At 33.7% G+C, this 21,188-nt stretch overlaps 1 protein-coding gene across 3 annotated transcripts in view; it reads left to right on the forward strand.

Moving 5' to 3' along the window:
• Positions 1-21,188, forward strand: part of sNPF (short neuropeptide F precursor) — a 306,882-nt gene that overhangs the window by 187,753 nt on the left and 97,941 nt on the right. For all 3 annotated transcript variants that reach the window (XM_075374874.1, XM_075374875.1, XM_075374873.1), the window contains exon 2: positions 16,517-16,662. In XM_075374874.1, the coding sequence (XP_075230989.1) occupies positions 16,560-16,662 (103 nt within the window). In that variant the 5' untranslated portion in view covers positions 16,517-16,559. The remainder of the gene's footprint in view (positions 1-16,516; positions 16,663-21,188) is intronic.

Below are 21,188 nucleotides of genomic sequence, written 5' to 3' on the forward strand. Positions count from 1 at the left end.
AAAGGAAGTATGAGCGTAACAATAGAACTTAAAGGAAATGTGTTTCACATTATCCCCGCCCATTTGTTAACCCCATCTCCCACCATCGCTGTTCATTAACGCGTTAAAAAATCGATCGATGGTACTGTACTGCGGAAGTGAAATGCGTTACCTATTTATTCATCAAATTTTAAACTTTGACCTTAAAATTAACGAAATTTAGCCAGCGGGTTTTCTTCTACCATCAATCACGTTCGTATATATATATAAATAATTGTTTCGTAAAAACTATTTCCCTCTTTACTACAGTACTACCTTACCTTTCTCCCGTCCGGTCATTTGATTTAGAAAAAATATTTATATCTTTTTTTTTTCCATTTTCTTGAGCGCACAACGAAGAAACGTTATTAGCTTTTGCATACAATATTATGATAATGTACAATCTATGTTAACAATACAAAAATTATGAAGTAAATACAGTAATATAAAACAAACGAAATTACCGATTAAAAAGCACAATATCACAATGAAAAATATCCCTCATACTACAGCATAGAAGTAAAGTGACTCTGCCGTATGCTAAAGGCGAAATAAAACTGCAATCAAATATCAGTAGTAAAAATGTAAATTAAAACAAAAAAAATCACTATCTGGTACACGCCAAACGACGTAAATAGACGAAACACATTATAATGAAAATAAAATATTGAAATTTAGATGCACGGCCTTAAGGAATCGGTTTGCTTGGCGTTTCTCCTGCCACCACTCCATTCGGTCGCCCTAAAGCATAAGACCGAATGTCTGTGCCGCAAACAGAAACTGAGCCTCGAACGGTTTAGCGATCGGTATCCTAACGTAGCTCCTAGAGCTTATCTAACAGCGTGAGCGGACTAAGCGTGGTGTCTTATACCATCGGCTTACGTGTCCCAACCGCTCGCTTGTCATACATTTGCTAAAACGTGTAGGGGCATCCCGTCGACTACTAAACATATGTATGACATCCATAGCAAAATTTATTTCGTTGTCCTTAAGTAAGACATTCGATAACATCGTTTCCTAAAATACTTCAGATGTTAGCTCCTAATTTAAACTTCCGACGCAATGCCGCATAGCAGACACAGTTCACAAGGATGCGATGTACCGTCAGCCGGCAGTCGCAGCAAACACAGATGGGTGCATCGGTCTGAATCCTATTCGCAAACGACAAATAATAACCTCCTCTCGACGGTTATTCTGCATGAAGAGTTCCACGGTGACACGGTATTCTTTATCGGGCAAAGTTTATTGTTGATGGTAGCATTCGGTTCACTTTGCCACTCATCACGACCACTCTACAGAAAACAAACAAAATCGTTCGAAACAACGCGATTAATGAAAGCAAGCTGGAAACAAGCTTCTCTTTCCGCACTATCATCGTGCACAACTCTAGTGTGGCTGAGGATCCAGCAGAAGCTCACACTTGTATTACGCTGAGTAATTTCAGAAATAATAGACTGAATCTCACAAACAAAAACGTCTCCGGATTGCATGTCACTAATCGACTGCAAGGCACTCGTGGAATCTGAGTAGATAATTTCGTGTAGAAAAAGTTTTATAATTTCAGTATCATTAATACACAAAATATCACAGTTAAAAATTCATGAATGTTGATTATTATCAGTTAGATGTTCATTCGTTTATGCGCACGAAAACACACAGAAGCAACTTCGCGTGAGTATAGAAATAGAAAAATTAGTTCCGTCTAGATTGAGGTGACTTCATAAGATAAGAAATATAAAACACGCATAAAATTGTCAACTATATAATTTTTGCGATCCTCCATACCTTGGCTGTTTATCCACAGATTCGAAAAAATGAAACGCCAGTTTGTTCACAGTACAAAGCTTAACATTTTATCTAAAAAATATAATTCGGTATAACTAATATTTACAAGTTTATTGATGATTAGTAAACTTGATTAGACACTGGTCGCCATTATGGAATTTTCAAAGGTAAAATTCTCAAATTTATTTATTTCATAGAAGATTTTGTTCAGATACATATCGTTTAAATTCCATTTAAATATCTCAATACGTTCTTAAGTATACATATTTATCGACAAAACTCAAAGTGACAGACGTATGGAAAATAAAGCGAGATAAATCAATCGCTTAACTCTGACCAACACGTACCAGGACATGACTTAATGCTCAATAAAATATTTTTATTTGAAAAAATAATATTAAAACGCAAAACTTGGTAATTAAAATTTATAAAAGAAAATATTACATGTATTAAGCGATTTAAAAAACAAAATCAGAAACTCGTACGCTGTTAGCACTAGATAAATGATCGGACTGTTAATCAAGTATAACTTTCAATTCCTTAAAAATAGAAAAATTAAATTTAGAAAATCCTCGAACCAATCGATTTTTCGGTTAGAGACAATACACTGTAAGCCTTCATGAGTTTGGGGGGGGGGGGGTTGTATGCATCCCAACCCCGTAGGGGAATGACACCCACCTTCTAACGTTACCGGTCGCCACAACACCCCCTCCGTTCCGAGCCCTGAAGGACTTTATCGGAGGTTGTCTGTAGACCTTCTAACTGACACATCTGACTACATGTCAGTCATCAACCAGGCCTCGGTCGAGATGCCACCGATGTAAATGCCTCGGCAGACATTTGCGTCAGTAAAATACAAATCAAATTTTGCCTTAACGTAGGCCTCAAACGGACATCTTCGCGGCCAACCTAACATGATTCCCTCAAACTAACTGACCGAAAACGCGGAAGCGCGAACCCCGCGCCTAGTCCAGATTTGACAGCACCGTTCATGATTGTGAATGCCTCAGAAACGAACGAGTTGAAAGTTAAATCAGTGCTACACTCGTACAGTCAAAATTATGTTTTACGCAACGTAGAAATTCAGACCTACACCCACATAAGTCGACCAAATTAAGTCACCTAACAAGGGGAACGTAACCTCATTCCGGTCCGCGCAGGAGCCGGGGACAAACCCCGCACCGTCAACCGGTCCCATCATGGAGCCTCACGCGGCATTACCAAGTCACAATCAGGACCGCCACCGGAGGAACAAAGCCACGTCTCCGGTCGCACCAGTTACCATACTCCAGCAGTGCGGCCACCCACACCAGCGGGAGCCCCAAATCGAATCGTAAACAATACCGATATAACCGTGGCACGATGCCAATGCGCCTACCTCAAACCAATCCAATGCCTTGGCCGGAACCCTAGCCACCCGAGATCCTGCCACATCAGATTCGTCGACTAAACTCCCTCTGCACCGCAAGGGCGCGAAGAAAACCAGCCACTAAAAATTTTAAAAAGAAAGGGTAGAATTATACGCATAACTTTATATTGAAAAACAAAAAAATATTGACTTAAAATCCTTCAGGCCATTCGTGGAAAATGGCGGCCATTTAGTGTTTTTCACGACCAATTTTAAAAGTGGTTTACTATTAAAACCTCTTAAAAAACTGCTCGGCAGTGATACGCCGAAAAAAGAATCAAATTTATCAAACTCTGCTATCTCACAACGATATATTTTTCAGTATGAGACCACTACTTGGAATGTACTATATGTCTATATTTCGGGTGTGTGTCTATGTGTGTGTGTGTGTGTATTCGTGCGCGCGCGAACACTACATACACACTATTCTACAGCAAATGAAGTTTGAATAATTGGCAATAATTTATTCAGCTTTTCATCTATTGTAATTAAAATTGTTTTTAGTAATCAAGGAATATTATATTCTAAATTCAGCTGCAAATTTTTGATCGCGCAATTTTTTCCAGTTGCCTATTCTTTGCAAGTTTATTCAGATTAGTTAATATATTTTCTACCTAATATGGTAAACATTAAATTTGAATACTTCACTTTTGGACAAGGCATAAAGATAAAACCTCTTCCTCGCTACAGACTCTCCACAAGTCAACGATCTGTTTTACGATGTGAAATCACTACTTGTGTATACTGTACACCGCTTTAAAAAACTGGCCGTGAAAATGTTAAACGGTCGCCATTTTCTTTAAGGTTGTCGTAGTCTAAAGTTTTTTACGTCAGAATTATTTTTAATGATACTACAATAACGCTTCACTAATATTTTTGTTTGAAATGTTTGGCCCATAGGGTTTAGGAATTTAGTAGAATCGTAACAAAAAAATATACTGTTTGGAGAAGAAGTATTTGATTTGATCTCGTTTTGCCGCTACGTTTAACTGTCAAAATGTTATTTAAAGGTTGCCGTACTTTGTAATGCCCAGTATTATATTTCTATCAGTTACATCAGTAGTGCCTCCATATTAAAATAAAAATAATTTAACAGTACTAATTGACAATAATTAAGACTCCATTATCATTTAAAATGATCAAATGATATATATAATAATGATAATGAAGTCATCAAGTGACAAATAAATTCATTTTAAAATAAAACTTTTCTGTAATCTATCTCTGTAAATTTTCATACACTCGTCGATTCGTGTAATTTTTATTATATATATAAAACTATGAAATATACATATATCAAAGTTATAATTTAATCTCCTTAAAATTAAAAATTATATCGTACATAAATTTAATAAATTATGCTAAAATATAACTCTGAGAGATTTAACTGAGATTATTAATAAATTATTTAGTAAACAAAAACTTTTCCTTTAATCAGAATGCGGCACGGGTATTTGGTTAGGAAGAAGGCAACAAGTTTGGTAAGGTGGTAAAGTCAATCAAAGTTTTAATTGAAAAGTAAATGTGTGTGTGTGTGTGTGTGTGTGTGTGTGTGTGTGTGTGTGTGTGTGTGTGTGTGTGTGTGTGTGTGTGTGTGTGTGTGTGTGTGTGTGTGTGTGTGTGTGTGTGTGTGTGTGTGTGTGTGTGTGTGTGTGTGTGTGTGTGTGAGCGCTAATATCTTATTTATTATATTCCCAGGACACTGAGGCTACAGGTATGTTAATATTAACAACCTCTGTACAAATCAGGACGTACATTTCATTAATTTATCAAACTCCCAACTTACTAGAACTTCTAATTAATTAGTTATTGAAGAGAATACTAATTAAATCGGAGTTATTGTTTGATCAATTATAATAATAATAATAATAACAGGGCTAATAAACGAATATTTCTGGTAAACAGGTGTCCATGATTTGACGGAATCATATTTAAATACGATTAACGGTATTAACATTTATTTTTAAATGACGGAATTACCGAGTTATATTTATTTTATTACGGTTTAATTTATTATATTTCTTCAGAACTAATCGGCCTCATTAACTATTTCCCACAGCTTTCGCCCGGATAGAGTCGTACCTAGAACAAATTTTCAAAAGATATTAAATTTTTGTTAAAATTCTACAATAATTTTAACATTGATGTAGTGGTCATAGCGACTAACGACTTTAAATTGGTGTAAATCTTAGTCGAGCGATAAAGTAACAATATTTTGAATCGAATTTTAACGATAAGACCAATGAGAAAAAGAGAAAGTGGATCGGGAATTTCTTCTAGAATACAATCATTATTCATTATACATTGTTAAGATTTAAAATTTTCATACAGAGTTTGGTCCGTGCAAATTGAATTTTTGAAAAACGGTGAAATGCGTAAAATTTTATTTTCAAAGGAGTGTGATTTTTTTTTAAAATTCGTGAGCTATCGAATTTTCTTTAAAAAATTTGCCTAACCTTTTCACCCCTTTATAGACAAACTGGTCCAAAATCCTTAGTGGATGCCGACTTAATAAAAATAATGTGCTTTCCAAAATTCACTTACCTAGATTAAGCAATCCTCTGTTTATTGATGAATCAGTCAGGACGTAATAGATATATAATACGTCGAATTAGTTAATTTTGATTTAATAAGGACAGTTACAATTTAAAACATCGATAACGATATTTCAAATTCTTAGAAAAACTGTATTAGGAATATTCTTTTATGGAATATATCTGAAAAAGACGTTTCGAAGAACGGAAAAAGGATTTAACAAATCATTTAACAACTTAACAATAAAGCTCCAAAGTTGCTACACCTTATAATATAGAATTATACAAAAAAAAGGGTTTCATTTAATAAAATTTAACTATTACTAAATAAAAATAATAATTTTGGAATGATTATTATAAACTTATACATAAGGTGAGAGCATGACAGTGTGTATAAGGCTTACCTTACCGTCATTCTTTTCTGCTCTATATTGCTGACCTTTCATCTTTTAATTTATATCCCGCATCTTACAGCCGCAGATTTTTATTTGTATGTTCTTTGTAAATTTTACCGTCCATATAACCTTCTATAATTTTCAGTTCCTTTTTTTTTAGAAGAATCTGCAACAAATTTTTCTCCTCTCTTATTCGACTTAGGAGCTTTTAATTTTAGAATTTGATTGACCCAAATAATTTTTACATCCTCCTGAAACATCGCACATCAAAGACCTCTCCTTATTATTTACGTTCCGCTACATATAGAGCTAAGTTCCACAAAAATATATATTTTTTTAATTTCTTATTAATTTTTAAATGTATTTGATGTAAGCAACGTTTTTAAGCAGTGTGAAAGATCTCTCCTTGTGCCAGTCTGTTCTAGATAACATGTATTCTTAGTCATTTTTACCAGTTAAATAACAAAATTTTTAAACTTTTATTGTATTTCGTTCTCCTGTCATCTTAACAACTGTTTATCTTATTCTTGTACCGATTACAAACAATGTAGTTTCCCCAAAAAAAAGTTTTGTTGTATTTTGTTAGTTTAGTAACACAATAATACATTTGAGAATTCATAGGATTGCTGTGTAATCAATAAAATTATTTATTAGATGGTAAATTTTAAAGGTATTCCTTTGATCAGCACAGTGTATTTTCATAATATAATATTTTTCAAAAAAAATAAAACAAATTCCTTAATTCGGTTACTTAAATTAATGAGAGGTGGAGACTTTGAAAAGAAACTGGAAGTACGGTAATACGCATTAACTATTTGATCGCTATAAAAATTTATCGGTAATTTGTATAAATTCAGTAAATTTATTTCTTCATGGTTGTTTTTTTAAAAATAATATATTTTAAATATTACAGTGGTTTCTCAAATCGTCCAGTTTCCTGAGCTTTTTCCAGGCAATTTCCAGCCAGCTACCATGAAGTAAAAGTCATCGTAGTTACAAGTCCAGCCATTATATAGATCCGTCAGGATTTCTCTGGTCCCAGCATTAGTATAAATATAATAGCCGGAATTTTGTTTAAAATTTTAATCAAAGAACTTTTTTTGTGTGATTTATGTATTTTATTTTTTTCTATAAAAGAACCGAGCCAGCAACGCATTAAGATAATACTTTTATTTAATTTATATCTATTGAAAATTACAGTACCATATAAAGAATGTATTAGGGTCAGATTTTTAATGTCGAGGTTTTCAGATCTTGACATAACCTTTTGACCTGTCCAAATGTTAAAATCTATGTTAAATATGTATAATAAATACTATTTTAAATTCATGAGAAAGGTGAATATGAAGTTATAACGTCTTTTTATATATAACGCCGTTTATTTTGAATTTTTCTGGGTCTTAAGCAATCTAAAAATGCCAAAAGTAGTAATTTTGTCCGAAGGTAAAGTTAATAATTTTAATAATTAATCTTTATTTCCTTTAATTAATAATATCTTTATTTGCAACATTACCGCCGAGAAGACTAGGGCCTCGGTGTACGGCTTAAAATCTTTCCTGGGATAACATGAATGTAAATTTGAAAGCAATCGGTCGGTTGGTTCTCTCATGTTGCGAGAACAAACAAACAAACAGTCAGACTGACAGAAAAATAAACAAACTTCGACAAACCCGTTAGTAATCCTTAGAAATCAGCTCCAATGTACCAGGCTTCCCGGACATCTAGCATCTTTACTTTCCTAGCGTCCTTCGTCCGGCACAGATTACCTCAAATATGAACTCTGGATGAAGGTCAGCAAAATTCATGTTTGGATTTTGCTGACTTACGACAGGAGTACTCGATTGCAAAACTACCGTTTCGACATCTATAGAAAATAATAAATTTAGAAACTGTTGGAGCTCTTTTGCTGCTACGAATAGATTTTAGCGGATGTATTTTTTCGATGTACAGAAGAACTCAAAATCGTTTTTCTTGTTTCTTTCTCCTAATATAATATCGTATCTTTTTCATCACCGAAATTAGTATGTACATTATGTGACTGCAGAATAAAAGAAGCGCTGCTTAGCACATTGTACACGCTCGACTGATGCAGTTTTCGTCACTATTGTGTAGCTGTGCGGGTGGATCCTCGTTACAAAGCGGTTAATAATTAGCTTTTGTTTTCAATCGCTAGCCAAACATTTGAACGTGGTTTACCACGGTCTCCCTCGATGTACCTAGACAAATGCTGGAGGAGCCCTTTTTTTATTACTAGGTTAGCATATCTACCCGTCCTTTTTTTTAAGAGGTGGAGGAACCCCATTTACGGGCGCCTAAGCAGTGTCGGGCTCGCTAACAGGTTCCGCCAGTTATAACCAAGGGCATATGTATACCGACTAAACCTCCACCCCTGGCTTCCTCCTTCCTGGTACTGATTATAAAAACATTTCATCAGAAGAAGGGGGAATCGCCCACACACCACACAAACAACACTACTGGAAGCAACACATACAGCACGTCAAATACATACACCGACAACAAGAACCTGCAGAAAACAGGACACGCTACTAACATCCACAACACCCACGTGTTACACACCCACACAGCCGTCAAGACAGAAATCTTAAATAGTCACACCACTTACCAGTAGCCACCATCAGACGCACGAACAGAGTGTCTCTGCTTGAATCGCGGACACAAAAAGAAAACATGTTGGAGGGTCACTTCCGCCTCACACTCCGGACAATTTTCTGATTGATCGAGCCCGAATCTATACAAATAAGACCTGAATCCCCCATGACCCGCCAGGAATTGCGTTAACTCAAAACTCAGCGTGCCATGGGTCCTCCGGCACCACGTCCTGATGTCCCCAATGTCCCCAATTGGGGCCATATCTACCCATCCTGTCAAGATCTGTATAAAATATTATTATATTCAGATAGCAATAAAGGATTATTTATTTATAGTGACCAGAGTAAAGGTGTCACTTGTATCACCGAATATCACTTTTATTTCAATGGAATTAGAATTCAGATGTACGAACTAATTTATTTCTCAGTCTCCGAGTAAGCCTGGGATGCGATGCTTATTTTATTTTAGGATCGGGTTTACTATTTTGGAAATAAATGTTCAACCGTTAGCTCGTTACGGCAAAGAGTCCATATGCAATATCTGTTATCACTTCAGAAGGGATCTGGCCCCGAACATTTTTAAATTTTTTGTTTTTTTTGTTTAATCTTCGGGTCCACCGTTAGGTATTGCTTGAGAGGATGAGATGAATGATTTGAAGCGTGTGTGAAAATGCCATGCCTGACCGGGATTCAAATCCGGGACCTCCGGATGAAAGACCGAGACGCTAACACTCTTAGAGACCCGCTCTTTAAATTTATTAGTCGGATTCATCCTTACGAACGAACATAACCCCGAAGATGGACAAATTTGTTCCTTTAGACATCCCGTTAATTAATCGCGGTTTTTTAAGGAGAAGCAATTTTTGTTTGTCTTAAACATTTAAGCCGGTCAGTATATTTTTAACAAATAATATGCTAATCCCAATACCGTTAAAAATATCTTAATATCCCTGGGGATCGTTCGGCGCAGGATGGATACCCGTTACATGATAAAGCTATCCTTTAAGCGGAATTACTTTTGCAATTCTCTTTTACCCGTTTTCCGTATCGTTCATTCTTCCTAATCTTTCATTCCACCGGTCCAAAAAAAAGCAAAAACCAGTACAGTTATTATCTTGCTGGTTTTATTCGGGTAGGTGGGGCTGCCAACTGACCGATCCAACGATTCCGATTCCAGTCTGGAGGTTGTAAAATAATCCTAATCCCTTGTTTATCTTTCGAATAAAATCGAAAATACTGAAAATAATAATAAAAACCTAAAAGTCCATTATGGCTTCTCTTCCGTAGAATTAGTTATTTGTATAGACAAATATTACGTGTGGTATTACATATCCTTTTCATAGTATACTTTATACCGGTTTTATTAATCAATAATAATGATTTTTTATCTCGGTAAAAGAATTTATTTTCCTCTTCAGTACTATGAAGATTAGGTATTTATAATTTTTAATTAACTCGCTATTCACTTTACAATCTATATAGATTTACCGAGGGTGGTTATTTAAAAAAATAATAATAATAAAATAAAACAAACGAACGTTTCTCTTTAAATTTTAAACAGAGTATACCTCCTACCTTTTAAATATATTATTCGTATCTTAATGTTTGTAAGTAAAAACAATTTAAACTTTATTAAGTAACAATATTAAAACAACGATAAACTGAAATAAATAAAATTGTAAACTAAAAAGTGAAAAACATACGCGTTTACAATTTAATACGTACATGAACGGGATACTTTTATTAAAATAAAAAGTTATTATTATTCCTTTGTTATAAAATAACGTACTCGCTTTGAATAAAAACTATGTGTAGTACATTTGACTCTCAAATGACAATGCAACTTTGCTCCCTCTTCTTAAAGCGTACTCGCATATACGCTAGTGTGCGTACGTATTCTAGCTGTACGATGTTTACATTTATATCTGTGTAGTATACTGTCTGTGTATAGGATATATAGACGAGAGACAAGGTATTAAAGAAATATTTTTCTCAAAGGAATACCGTTTGAGCGCTGTCAGTAGATTTCACAGTATTTCACAGTATTAAAAATTCAACCGATAAAAACTGTTTTTCTCAGGGTCACCCGTACTCAGCCGCTTTATATTTTCTGGAAGACAAAAAACTGTAAATTCTCTATTATTTTCGACAAGGATTTTGTGATATTCAGATGTGTATATATAAAGACACACTTCGTACATGTGTTGTAATTTCCTCGACGACGTTGGGAAGCGGTTATAATATTTCAAACTACTTGTTAATCTTACCGTCCAGGCTCAGGCTTACATTCCGGAGATAGTGCCGTTAATTAAAACCAAATCATTGAAGTACGAACATATTAAAAGCAATTAACTTATTTAACTGAATTAACATAGATTTTATAACATTCAAATTTCAAAGTTAACAGGCTCTCAAAAAAAATAATAAATAAATTTGTTATCTATTATTAATAATTAAGATGATAAGGAATAAGGATAAGTAAAGAGTGAGACGCAGGGACAGACCGCTCTTCGATCATGTTTTAATGAAACCCATAAAACTTCTTTTTTTTTATTTCTACAAATTTAATTTCATGTGAATTAAATACCAAAATGTGAACTTCTGAAATTAACGTCATCACATATACATATATATATATATTAAATCAGTTATGTATCATTTATTAAAATTTGTAATTTTTTTAAACATCGGATTAATAGGAATAAATAAAAATAGAAAAATAAAATTTAAAAAAAGTGTTAAAAGAACATTTCCTGAAAATAAAAATAAATTTTTTATGTTTAAATAATAAATAAACAAATATTACTTCTGAAACATTACAAAAAGAGTATTTATATTTTCTTTTTATAGAATAATAAGAAGACGGAATACTTTTGTCAGTCTGACTAGTGAGCTTTAATAGGTTATGTTATTTTAGTAACTTTACACTTTCGACTTGGACTGCCTAAAATTTTATCGTATACTTTTGCAATTATTTTTATTCTTATTATTTTACAAAGAAAATAATCAGATTTTTTTTCTAGTTAATTATTTATTGTTAATATTTCTCTCACACTCATTAATTTATATTAAGTTTTGCGTTTTTTATGTCTAACTTTACTAATTCTTTTCGATCTACGAAAACGATTGTTTAATAACTGAAAATCAGGTCTACTTTTAAAATCTTTTATTTCTATAATGTAAATAGTTTTAACCCTTTTTTTTGATATTATTGTTATTGATGATCACATCAGGGGCGGCGCAGAGGTCGATTCTCGGCCCCGACCTTTGGAACGCCGTCTATGCTGTGGCTGGAGGTATCTGAAGAGTCGGCCTTGGTTGGACACGTTAACGAAGTTGTGTTATTTGTTGCAGACCGCTACGTGGAGCGCGCCCGACTGAGGCTCAGCCGAGGTATGCACGGGATCAGTGCCTGGCTGGACGACCACGGGTTGTCTATACGCCTCGGCAAAACGGAGATCGTGGTTTTAACGAAGAAGCGTATCGACACCCTCCTCTCCCGGTGGGTCGATGAAGAGGTTGCCGCGAAGAAACTCGGTGTGATTGACCGGAAACTCAGCTTTGCCGACTAGTTTCGGAGAGCCGCTGACAAAGCCGCCTGTAGCTGCGTATTTTTCAAACGCGCTTATGCACCGAGTCATACGGACGAGCGAGTGAAACTTGAAGCTTGTGTATAGGGTCTATTGGAATACGTTTTATTCTGAAAATCAGAGCGTTTCTTACTGCAAAATAGTGAAATAGTAGGAACTGCGAAATAGTAGGAAACGATAACTCTTGCGCAGAATTGCGCAAGAGTTTTTTACATTGTTGTCGTTTACGCTTTCAAAGTTCATTATTGTACCGATTAGATGATTCCATCGCATTAGTATATTACGTCTGTTACGTACTTGGGCGATTTCATCCAGGGGTAGGGAATAATAAACCTAACTTTTGCTTTTTTCGTCGATTATTCTCTCGTTTGATATCTTACCGCTGGAATAACAGAATTTTATACAATTTTGTACCGTGACTTCTGATTACAGTTCATTGATGTCATTTAATTTTAGTTGTGATCGACCAAGGCGGTGGGAAGATACGGTACCCGTGGATCCTGTATCTCAAAATTTTACTCAAACAGTAGAATATTCTTTTTTTTTAAAATAGTTTACTTAAAAACTTTAACCTTCCTTTCAATTTTCCTCCTAAGCAGTAGTCTGGTGAGGGCGAAATCCTCGGTAGCTAAATTATCAGCTGTCGAGCGCCAATTATGAGCGATTAGGTTATTCGATTTATTTTTTTTTTAAATAATTGATTGGGAAAAAACACCATTTTTATGATAATGTAATACGTAATTCAACGACTTTAATTAAAGAAAGAAACGGTAAAATTCGTGTATAGTTTTTTAAATTGTACAAATGTATTACTTTTTCGGTCGTTGGAGGAACTTATATATATTATTATAACAAACAAGAGGAAATGGTTTCTATCGGTCAAAAGTTTTCCTCGTAAATATTTTTATATTTCATGACGTTTTGAGATCCCAAGCGTCGGTATAAAAATAATAAAATATTGGTTGTAAGATTGCGTACGTGTTTATATATATTTGCGTTAGTTTTATGTATCAGGAACGTTTTGACTTACAATCGTGAAATATGAGCGTGGTAGCTTCTGAAAAATTATATTGTTTCTTATAAATTTTTTAAAACGTCGGATGAGAGGTGGTGAAATATTGCGTATTACTATACCTAGAAAAAGATTGGAGTTACTGAAAATCTTCACAAGCGCGGCGTTTTTATTTTTAGCTAAAAAATACATATATATTACTCGAATAAATAATATCGTTTGAAAATTTATCTTTATTAAAAAAATTCATTAAACGTTTCAATTTAATAGATTTTGTTTTTCCTGTTGAAAGCAACGTATAAAGAGTGTTCCGGCAGCTGTTGGTCAACTTAAGGGTTTGATTCAGGATATCAGAATGAATAAAATATAATATAAATATATTCTAAATATAAAATTACAATTTTACCTTTGAAAGTTCTGAAACGGCAGCTATTTAAATGTTTAATAATAGCTCCGTATATATCAGTTAAACTAAATTATGATTTTTATGGGATAAAATATTACGGTTTTATTATGTTAACAATATGACACCTTATTTGTTCAAATCTGTTGATAAAACAGCTAATAGTATTTTATGGTTAAAATGGTTGTAATAAAAAAAGTTTTATTTTAATTTGGTTTATTATTAAATTATTATTTTTTATATATATATGAAATTGCAGACATCAACAGCTGTGGTCATCAGACCGGTGGAAATCGGTAGCGAATGAAAAGATACCGTGGAATCTTTTCACACCCCGGATCTTCGTAAGAACTGCCGAGAGGCTACCTACTCACGGCAATCGACCCGTTATAATTTTATTTTTATTAATTAACAAATCGTTAAACAAAATCTGTTACTACTCGTAGTTTACGATAAATAAAATGAGTGTGGTAGTAACGTAACATTCATTCTTAATTTCTTGTCTAGCACTATGGCACAGGTATAAAGGCCATTCCCTTCTAAAGAGAAGGGAAAGTATTGTAATCGGTCTGATTACATATATATATTGGTATATGCGATCTTCACCGGATCTTAACGTTTTGACACCTAAGAAACCAAAAAAAGACAAAAACCGAATGGAAATGTTCACTTGTAAGTGTGTGTGTGTGTGTGTGTGTGTGTGTTTCACACCTTACATCTCCTTGACCAAATTTGGTCAGCTTACTTCTATATATAGAGCACTGATGCCGTTAAATTGTCAACTTAAAAGGTTAAAAGGGGTGAGGCTGTAGAGCAAGGTCACCTTCAGTATCTTGAGACTTTCCCTAATTAAGGTCATATTTTTCTTAGGTGCATTTGCTAATTAAAAAATAATAATATTTCCAAAAAAAAATTGTTTTCAACCCACCCCAAATAATGTTCTAAATAAACTAGCGGCTAAGCGAGTATAGTGCGTACCTCCTGTCACCACAAGGAGCGCTAGTGTAGCACAGACATACAGTTGCTGTAGTCCTTTACTATGTTGTAACGTCATAGGTGAGCGGTAGAATTAATTAATTGAATGTTATTTGAAGTGTAGAAAAATATTTCTCCCCTAGTACCGCCACACCTGTGGAAATGAAATACGGTATGCGCGCGCGCTTTCGTTTGAATTATTGCATTAAATAAACGAAAAAATATTATATTTAAATAAAATGATAAATATTTTTAATTAAGTTGCGTGTGAAACCCTGCATCAGAAAAACGCCGCGTGACGGAAAAGTCCTACAACTGTGTCGTTAGCTTTTTAATTTTCAAGTTAAATATATCAGTAGAAACCTTTTTTTAACCGGCTCAAAAAAAAAAATTACTTAACTCGTCTTATTTATTATTTATTTTCTTATCGATCTTTTAAGACGTTAATTATTTCTAAAATAAAGCATTACGTTCTGTATATGCTTGGAAAACAAATAACAAATTTAAAGGAAATGTGTACATCGATGTTTAAAAACTTTATACCGTTTTGCAGTTTTAAATATATATTACGTAACGTTTTACAGAAATACATGCAGGACTTTTCAATTTTTCATAAAAGGGGCATTTTGAAATTTTTACAAACATATTTATTTACGCTTACTTATATTCTTCCATCTAAGTTAAATTATCATCTCTAGGGGCTCCCTCAAAATGTTTTTAAGATACACACAGGCTTTCGGATCATCGTTCGGCGCTCAAAAGTACGGGTCATATCGACCGATATTTGAAAAAAAAAGAAACGTTAATTTAACCTTTTGTATGTGTAATCTTTTTTAAAAAGTATCTTAAAAAATAACAATATCCACTTTTACCAAACCGTACAACGGAACCTCTTTTTCGTAACTCAACACGATCGATTCGACTTACGAGAAAGAATCTTATTACATTTCCTTTGTCATTTTTAATAAATGACCGAACCGTTTAATATCCCAAAAAAATTTTCTTTAATTATGATTTTCTTTTACGGAAACGATATTACTTTGTCGATGAATCTTTAGTTAATGCTAATTACATTTTTAAACACTTGAATTTTCTGCAGTTAAAAAGGAATCACCACGGAATAAAAAAGGAAAATAATTTCCGTTTTTTTCGTTTCCAATTTTATTAAATTACGAACTGTTTAAAAAACGTTCGCGCTATTTTATTTAAAATATAATTAAAAATTTGTCTTTTTTAGAGTCAAAAATCATATTTATAAAAGTTAAATAACACTTATTTTTAAATTTGAATTTTCTACACTTAACGTAATAAATATACGCTTAAATAATATTTATTAAGAGTTGTGATTTATTTCACAGTTATATATACTTAGGTACTTACACGTTTTAATAATATTTCATTCGTTTATATTTTAAATAGTTAATATGAACTTTAACCGTAATCGATTTTATAATTAATTGTGTAATTTGTGTTCTTTGTTTCGATTAAAATTTTACTACGGTTTCCTTCACGTCTCTTCAAACAAATGTTTTTGACAGTTTTTTATTATTATTAGTGAAGTAGCATATCTGCCTGTTCCTGATCGATATATATTATATTTATAATTTATTATTAGGTATACCGATCAGAACAAAGGATTTATTTATATTTGACCGCAAACCACTGAATACTTGCAATCATCGTGTTTAATATAATTATAGATTATAGCTAAACTTTTAATCTTGAAAATATATAAATAGCATTTTTATTTTTAGTAAGTCGATTAATTTATTTATATTTTGTTCCAGCATTTCACATCTGCCGCTGTCAGTCGGTTATAAATAAAGAAAAATGAACAAATCACAGGTGATAATGAGCTGCAGCGTCGCATTGTGCGTTATGTTATTGATGACTGAATTAGCGTCATCGGCGCCATCTAACTACGATTATGACAGTAAGTATTATCGTTTTTAATTTTTAAATACCACCGATCAGTGATTTAATTCGACGGTTCCGAATCGCATACCAAGTACCCGGGTGTAAAAGTAATCGCACAAAAGACTCACCCGGCTAATTAAATCCTAGATTAGGACATTTTATAACAACACCTAATAAATAAATACTAATGTATGTATTTTATACTGTAATAACACGAAAATATCAATTAAAAAATGAACGCAAATTTAATACTAAATTATACGACGTGTGTGAGAAATGTAATGAGACTGACTTTTTACTTACCAAAGTTTTTATTTTTTTCAAACAACAATATTATCCCCTTCAAAGTAGTTCCCTTGGACAGCTATACACCGGCGGAGTCGTTGTTCCCATTTCTGGTAGCAGCTCTGGAAGGCTTCAAATGGTAGGGCTTTTAACCGGTCAGTCACAGTCTTTTGAATGTTCACCAAAGTTCCAAAATGACGTTCTTTTAGGACACGTTTCAATTTCGGGAAAAGGAAAAAGTTACAAGGACTCAAATCAGGTGAATAAGGGGTTGAGGAACCGTATGAATCCGTTATGAGGTCAAAAATTCCTTGATGGAAATGGCCTTGTGACACGGGGCATTGTCATGATGAAGCATCCACTTGTCTGCAATGTCTGGTCTCACGCGAATCACTCTTTTCCTGAGTCTTTCAAGGACACCTTTGTAAAACAATTGGTTTTGAGTTTGTCCCGGAGGAATAAATTCTTTATGCACGATACCCCTACTGTAAAAAAGCAAATCCCCACGGTTTCGATCTTTGATATGCTCGTTCGACATTTCTTCGGTCGAGGAGATGACGGAGTGTGCCACTCTTCGCTTTGCCACTATCTTTCAAGATCGTACCCAAATAGCCAGGATTCATCACCCGCGTTCACACGATTGAAGAATTCTTGGTCGTTATCAATCTCTTAAGAAGATCAACGCCAACGTTTCTTCGATCGTCCTTGTGTTCCGTTGTGAGGTTTTCGGCACTAATTTCGCACAAACCTTTCGCATGTCCAAATCGCCTGTTAAAATTTGATGTACGGTGAAAGTGTTTAAACTTAACTGTTCACTCGTCATCCTTATTGTTGAACGACGGTCTGATCTCACAACAACCTTTACACGCTCAACGTTTTCGTCAGATTTTGAAATTGAAGGTCTCAACTTCAGAGATATTGATCTTCAACGTGTTCTCGGCCTTTCGAAAATGATTTGGGCCGGCGGAAAACTTGTGCTCTCGATAAGCGATGTTCCCCGTAGGCCTGTTTCAAATTTTTCAAAGGTCACACTCGCGGATTCCCCAAGTTTAACGCAAAACTTGATCGCACAACGTCGCTCTAAATTCCGATGCTCCATTTTCGTAACGCACAACAAAAACACAGTTTCACTGATGGCGCTATAAAAAATAACGTGTTGGCTGAACGGATTTGATACTCGTACTGAGCATGTGGAAGGGATGAACAAACCGGTCTAGCACAGACCGGTAGACACAGCGTTGCCAGATCGCTCGCAGTGTTAACAATCTCATTACTTTTCTCACACATCTCGTAAATGAACTGCTAAAAATATCCTCCGCTACAGTGGATACGGCATTCTTCGCGACGAGCAATCTTTTTGGTGGCTCTCCGTATTTCAACAGGATTATTTTGTATTAGGTGTACCGCAATTAGAATTCTAACAACTAATTTTTCTCTTGTTTTATACTTTTGTTCATACACTAATGATTTCAAGTTGCTCCACAGATAGTAGAGAGGTATTAAGTCGGTGACCTTGGATAGGTCTGCCACGTCCGAGCCACTCGTTTGAAAAAGTCGCATTTAAGAATCCTCTAACTGCTAGAAAAAAAATTGTCGATTTGTCCCCGCCTTGCTGGAAAATCATCTTTTCAGAGGAACATTTTCCAAAAGATCTGGCAAATTATTCTGCAAAATGTTTACGTATGGGGCACCCGAACCGTTGGTAAAAAAAATAAATAGTCCGCATATATTTTTTGCCTAAAATATAGCGTTTAAAATGTAGAAAACGTTTAAGTGGAACCGGTGTTGGTACCCAGTTTCGACGGTGCGTGTACATTTTTGTGACTTCATGCACGACGGTCATTTTTCAATTAAAAATTCTACTTCTAGTAAATATTCTTGGTAAACAAAATAGAATCTATCGTTTTTTTTTAATTTCCCAAAATGTTCAAAAGTTATTTAAAGGTTAATATACTTTATTAATACTTTTCTGTTAATAAACTTAACTTGTGTGTGTGTGTGTGTGTGTGTGTGTGTGTGTGTGTGTGTGTGTATATATATATATTCGCTTGTGTGTGTGCGCATGTAAATATCTTGTTTCTTTGAAACATTACGTATACCAATTACTGGTTCTGTATAAAAGAACGTACAAATTCCTTTCTCGTGTAAAACGTTTTGTTTCTTTTCTCTCTGTAGAGATTTGTAAGCAATCTTTTTCTCGTTAGACGTTATAATCATAATTTTATGAAATTATAAAAATAAAATTAAAAATTAATTTTTTCCTTATTTAAATTCCTGAAGTATTCTTAATTTTTATTTCATTTTTCCTTCGTTTTATAAAAATAAAATAATATTCGGCTATATTTTTTAATAAAAATTTCTTCATCCGTATTTTGTTTCAGAAAAAAAAACTTTTAAACGTCAAACAAAATTAAATAATACTTAATTCGAGATAACTTTCTTTTAATAATCTGTCTGGAATTTTCTTATATATACTTATTATTATTAATTAAATTAAGATTAAAAAAGTGTGTAATATCTTGTAGAATCTGTAACGGGGTTTTTTTTCATTCCGTTCATAAAAATTGTGTTTATCCTTTTGAAATGTTTCAGAATAGGTTTAGTAATTCAAATTCCTTTAAAAGAGGATTTTAAGGAAAATAATAATTTGAAAAATTCCTTTACAACATTTATCAAACGGAATTGGAGAAAAAAGATTTGTAGAAAGTAATAAAATATTTTATTAAAAAAAATCCCTAAAATCTTCGAACACTTACGTTTTCATTTCTTCTCTTTTTTGTTTTCTTTGTAAACATACCTTTATCCTCGAATTTTGCAGTTGTCGTATCGATCGAAATTTTTTGTACCCTAAAAAGGCAATACTATATCGTATGTTACAGGCGTGTTCTATGTTGGTTACTTTTTCAACTGCTGTTACTTTCCCGGTTACAGCTCTATTGATGTAGAGCAGCATAGATATAAAGGGAAAGTATAGCGATCGGCAAAAAATTTGGATTTTTTATTTTTTTGTCTTCAGTCATTTGACTGGTTTGATGCAGCTCTCCAAGATTCCCTATCTAGTGCTAGTCGTTTCATTTCAGTATACCCTCTACATCCTACATCCGTAACAATTTGTTTTACATATTACAAACGTTGCCTGCCTACGCAATTTTTCCCTTCTACCTGACCTTCCAGTATTAAAGCGACTATTCCAGGATGCCTTAGTATGTGGCCTATAAGTCTGTCTCTTCTTTTAACTATATTTTTCCAAAGGCTTCTTTCTTCATCTATTTGCCGCAATACCTCTTCATTTGTCACCTTTATCCACCCGTCTGATTTTTAACATTCTCCTATAGCACCGCATTTCAAAAGCTTCTAATCTTTTCTTCTCAGATACTCCGATCGTCCAAGTTTCACTTCCATATAAAGCGACGCTCCAAACATACACTTTCAAAAATCTTTTCCTGAGATTTAAATTAATTTTTGATGTAAACAAATTATATTTCTTACTGAAGGCTCGTTTAGCTTGTGCTATTCGGCATTTTATATCGCTCCTGCTTCGTCCATCTTTAGTAATTCTACTTCCCAAATAACAAAATTCTTCTACCTCCATAATCTTTTCTCCTCCTATTTTCACATTCAGTGGTCCATCTTTGTTATTTCTACTACATTTCATTACATTTCATTACTTTTGTTTTGTTAAAATTTGGATAGTAAGATTAAACAAAAATCTCCGTTTCAATATCCCTTAGCCCCCCAAAAAAAAAACACAAAGAAAGAACTATGAAACTTTTCAGAACATGTAAGTACGTTTGTACTTCGATTAATATCTATGGACTGGCTTAACATAAATTTTTCAAAAATTTCCGTAGATGGAACATTAATGGCGTTAAGTTTCCGACAGAATTAAAAAAAAAGTAAGGATAATTTTCATTGTTTTTTTATTTCTTTTTTCGAATAGAGATCGTACAAAAATTAAGATTTAGTACACGATGAAAGTTGTTAAGTTATTTAAAATTGTAAAGTTTAAGTCGATCGGATTTAGGGTTAGATGATATTCAACATTCTTTCTAAACTATTTCTCCCTCATAACTCGAAAAATCGTTGACCAAAAAAAAAAAAACAAAATTCGGCACAAATATTTAATTATTTATATCCAACTTCGGTCTGATTTTGAACCGCATCGGCCGAAAGGTGTATCATATAAGAACATACACAAAAGCACCCTTACCTAGTCTATACATGCCTAACATGTAATTACTTATTTTAACTATATTT

Source organism: Lycorma delicatula, chromosome 9 (genome assembly GCF_047948215.1).
Source record: "Lycorma delicatula isolate Av1 chromosome 9, ASM4794821v1, whole genome shotgun sequence".
NCBI lineage: Eukaryota > Metazoa > Arthropoda > Insecta > Hemiptera > Fulgoridae > Lycorma > Lycorma delicatula.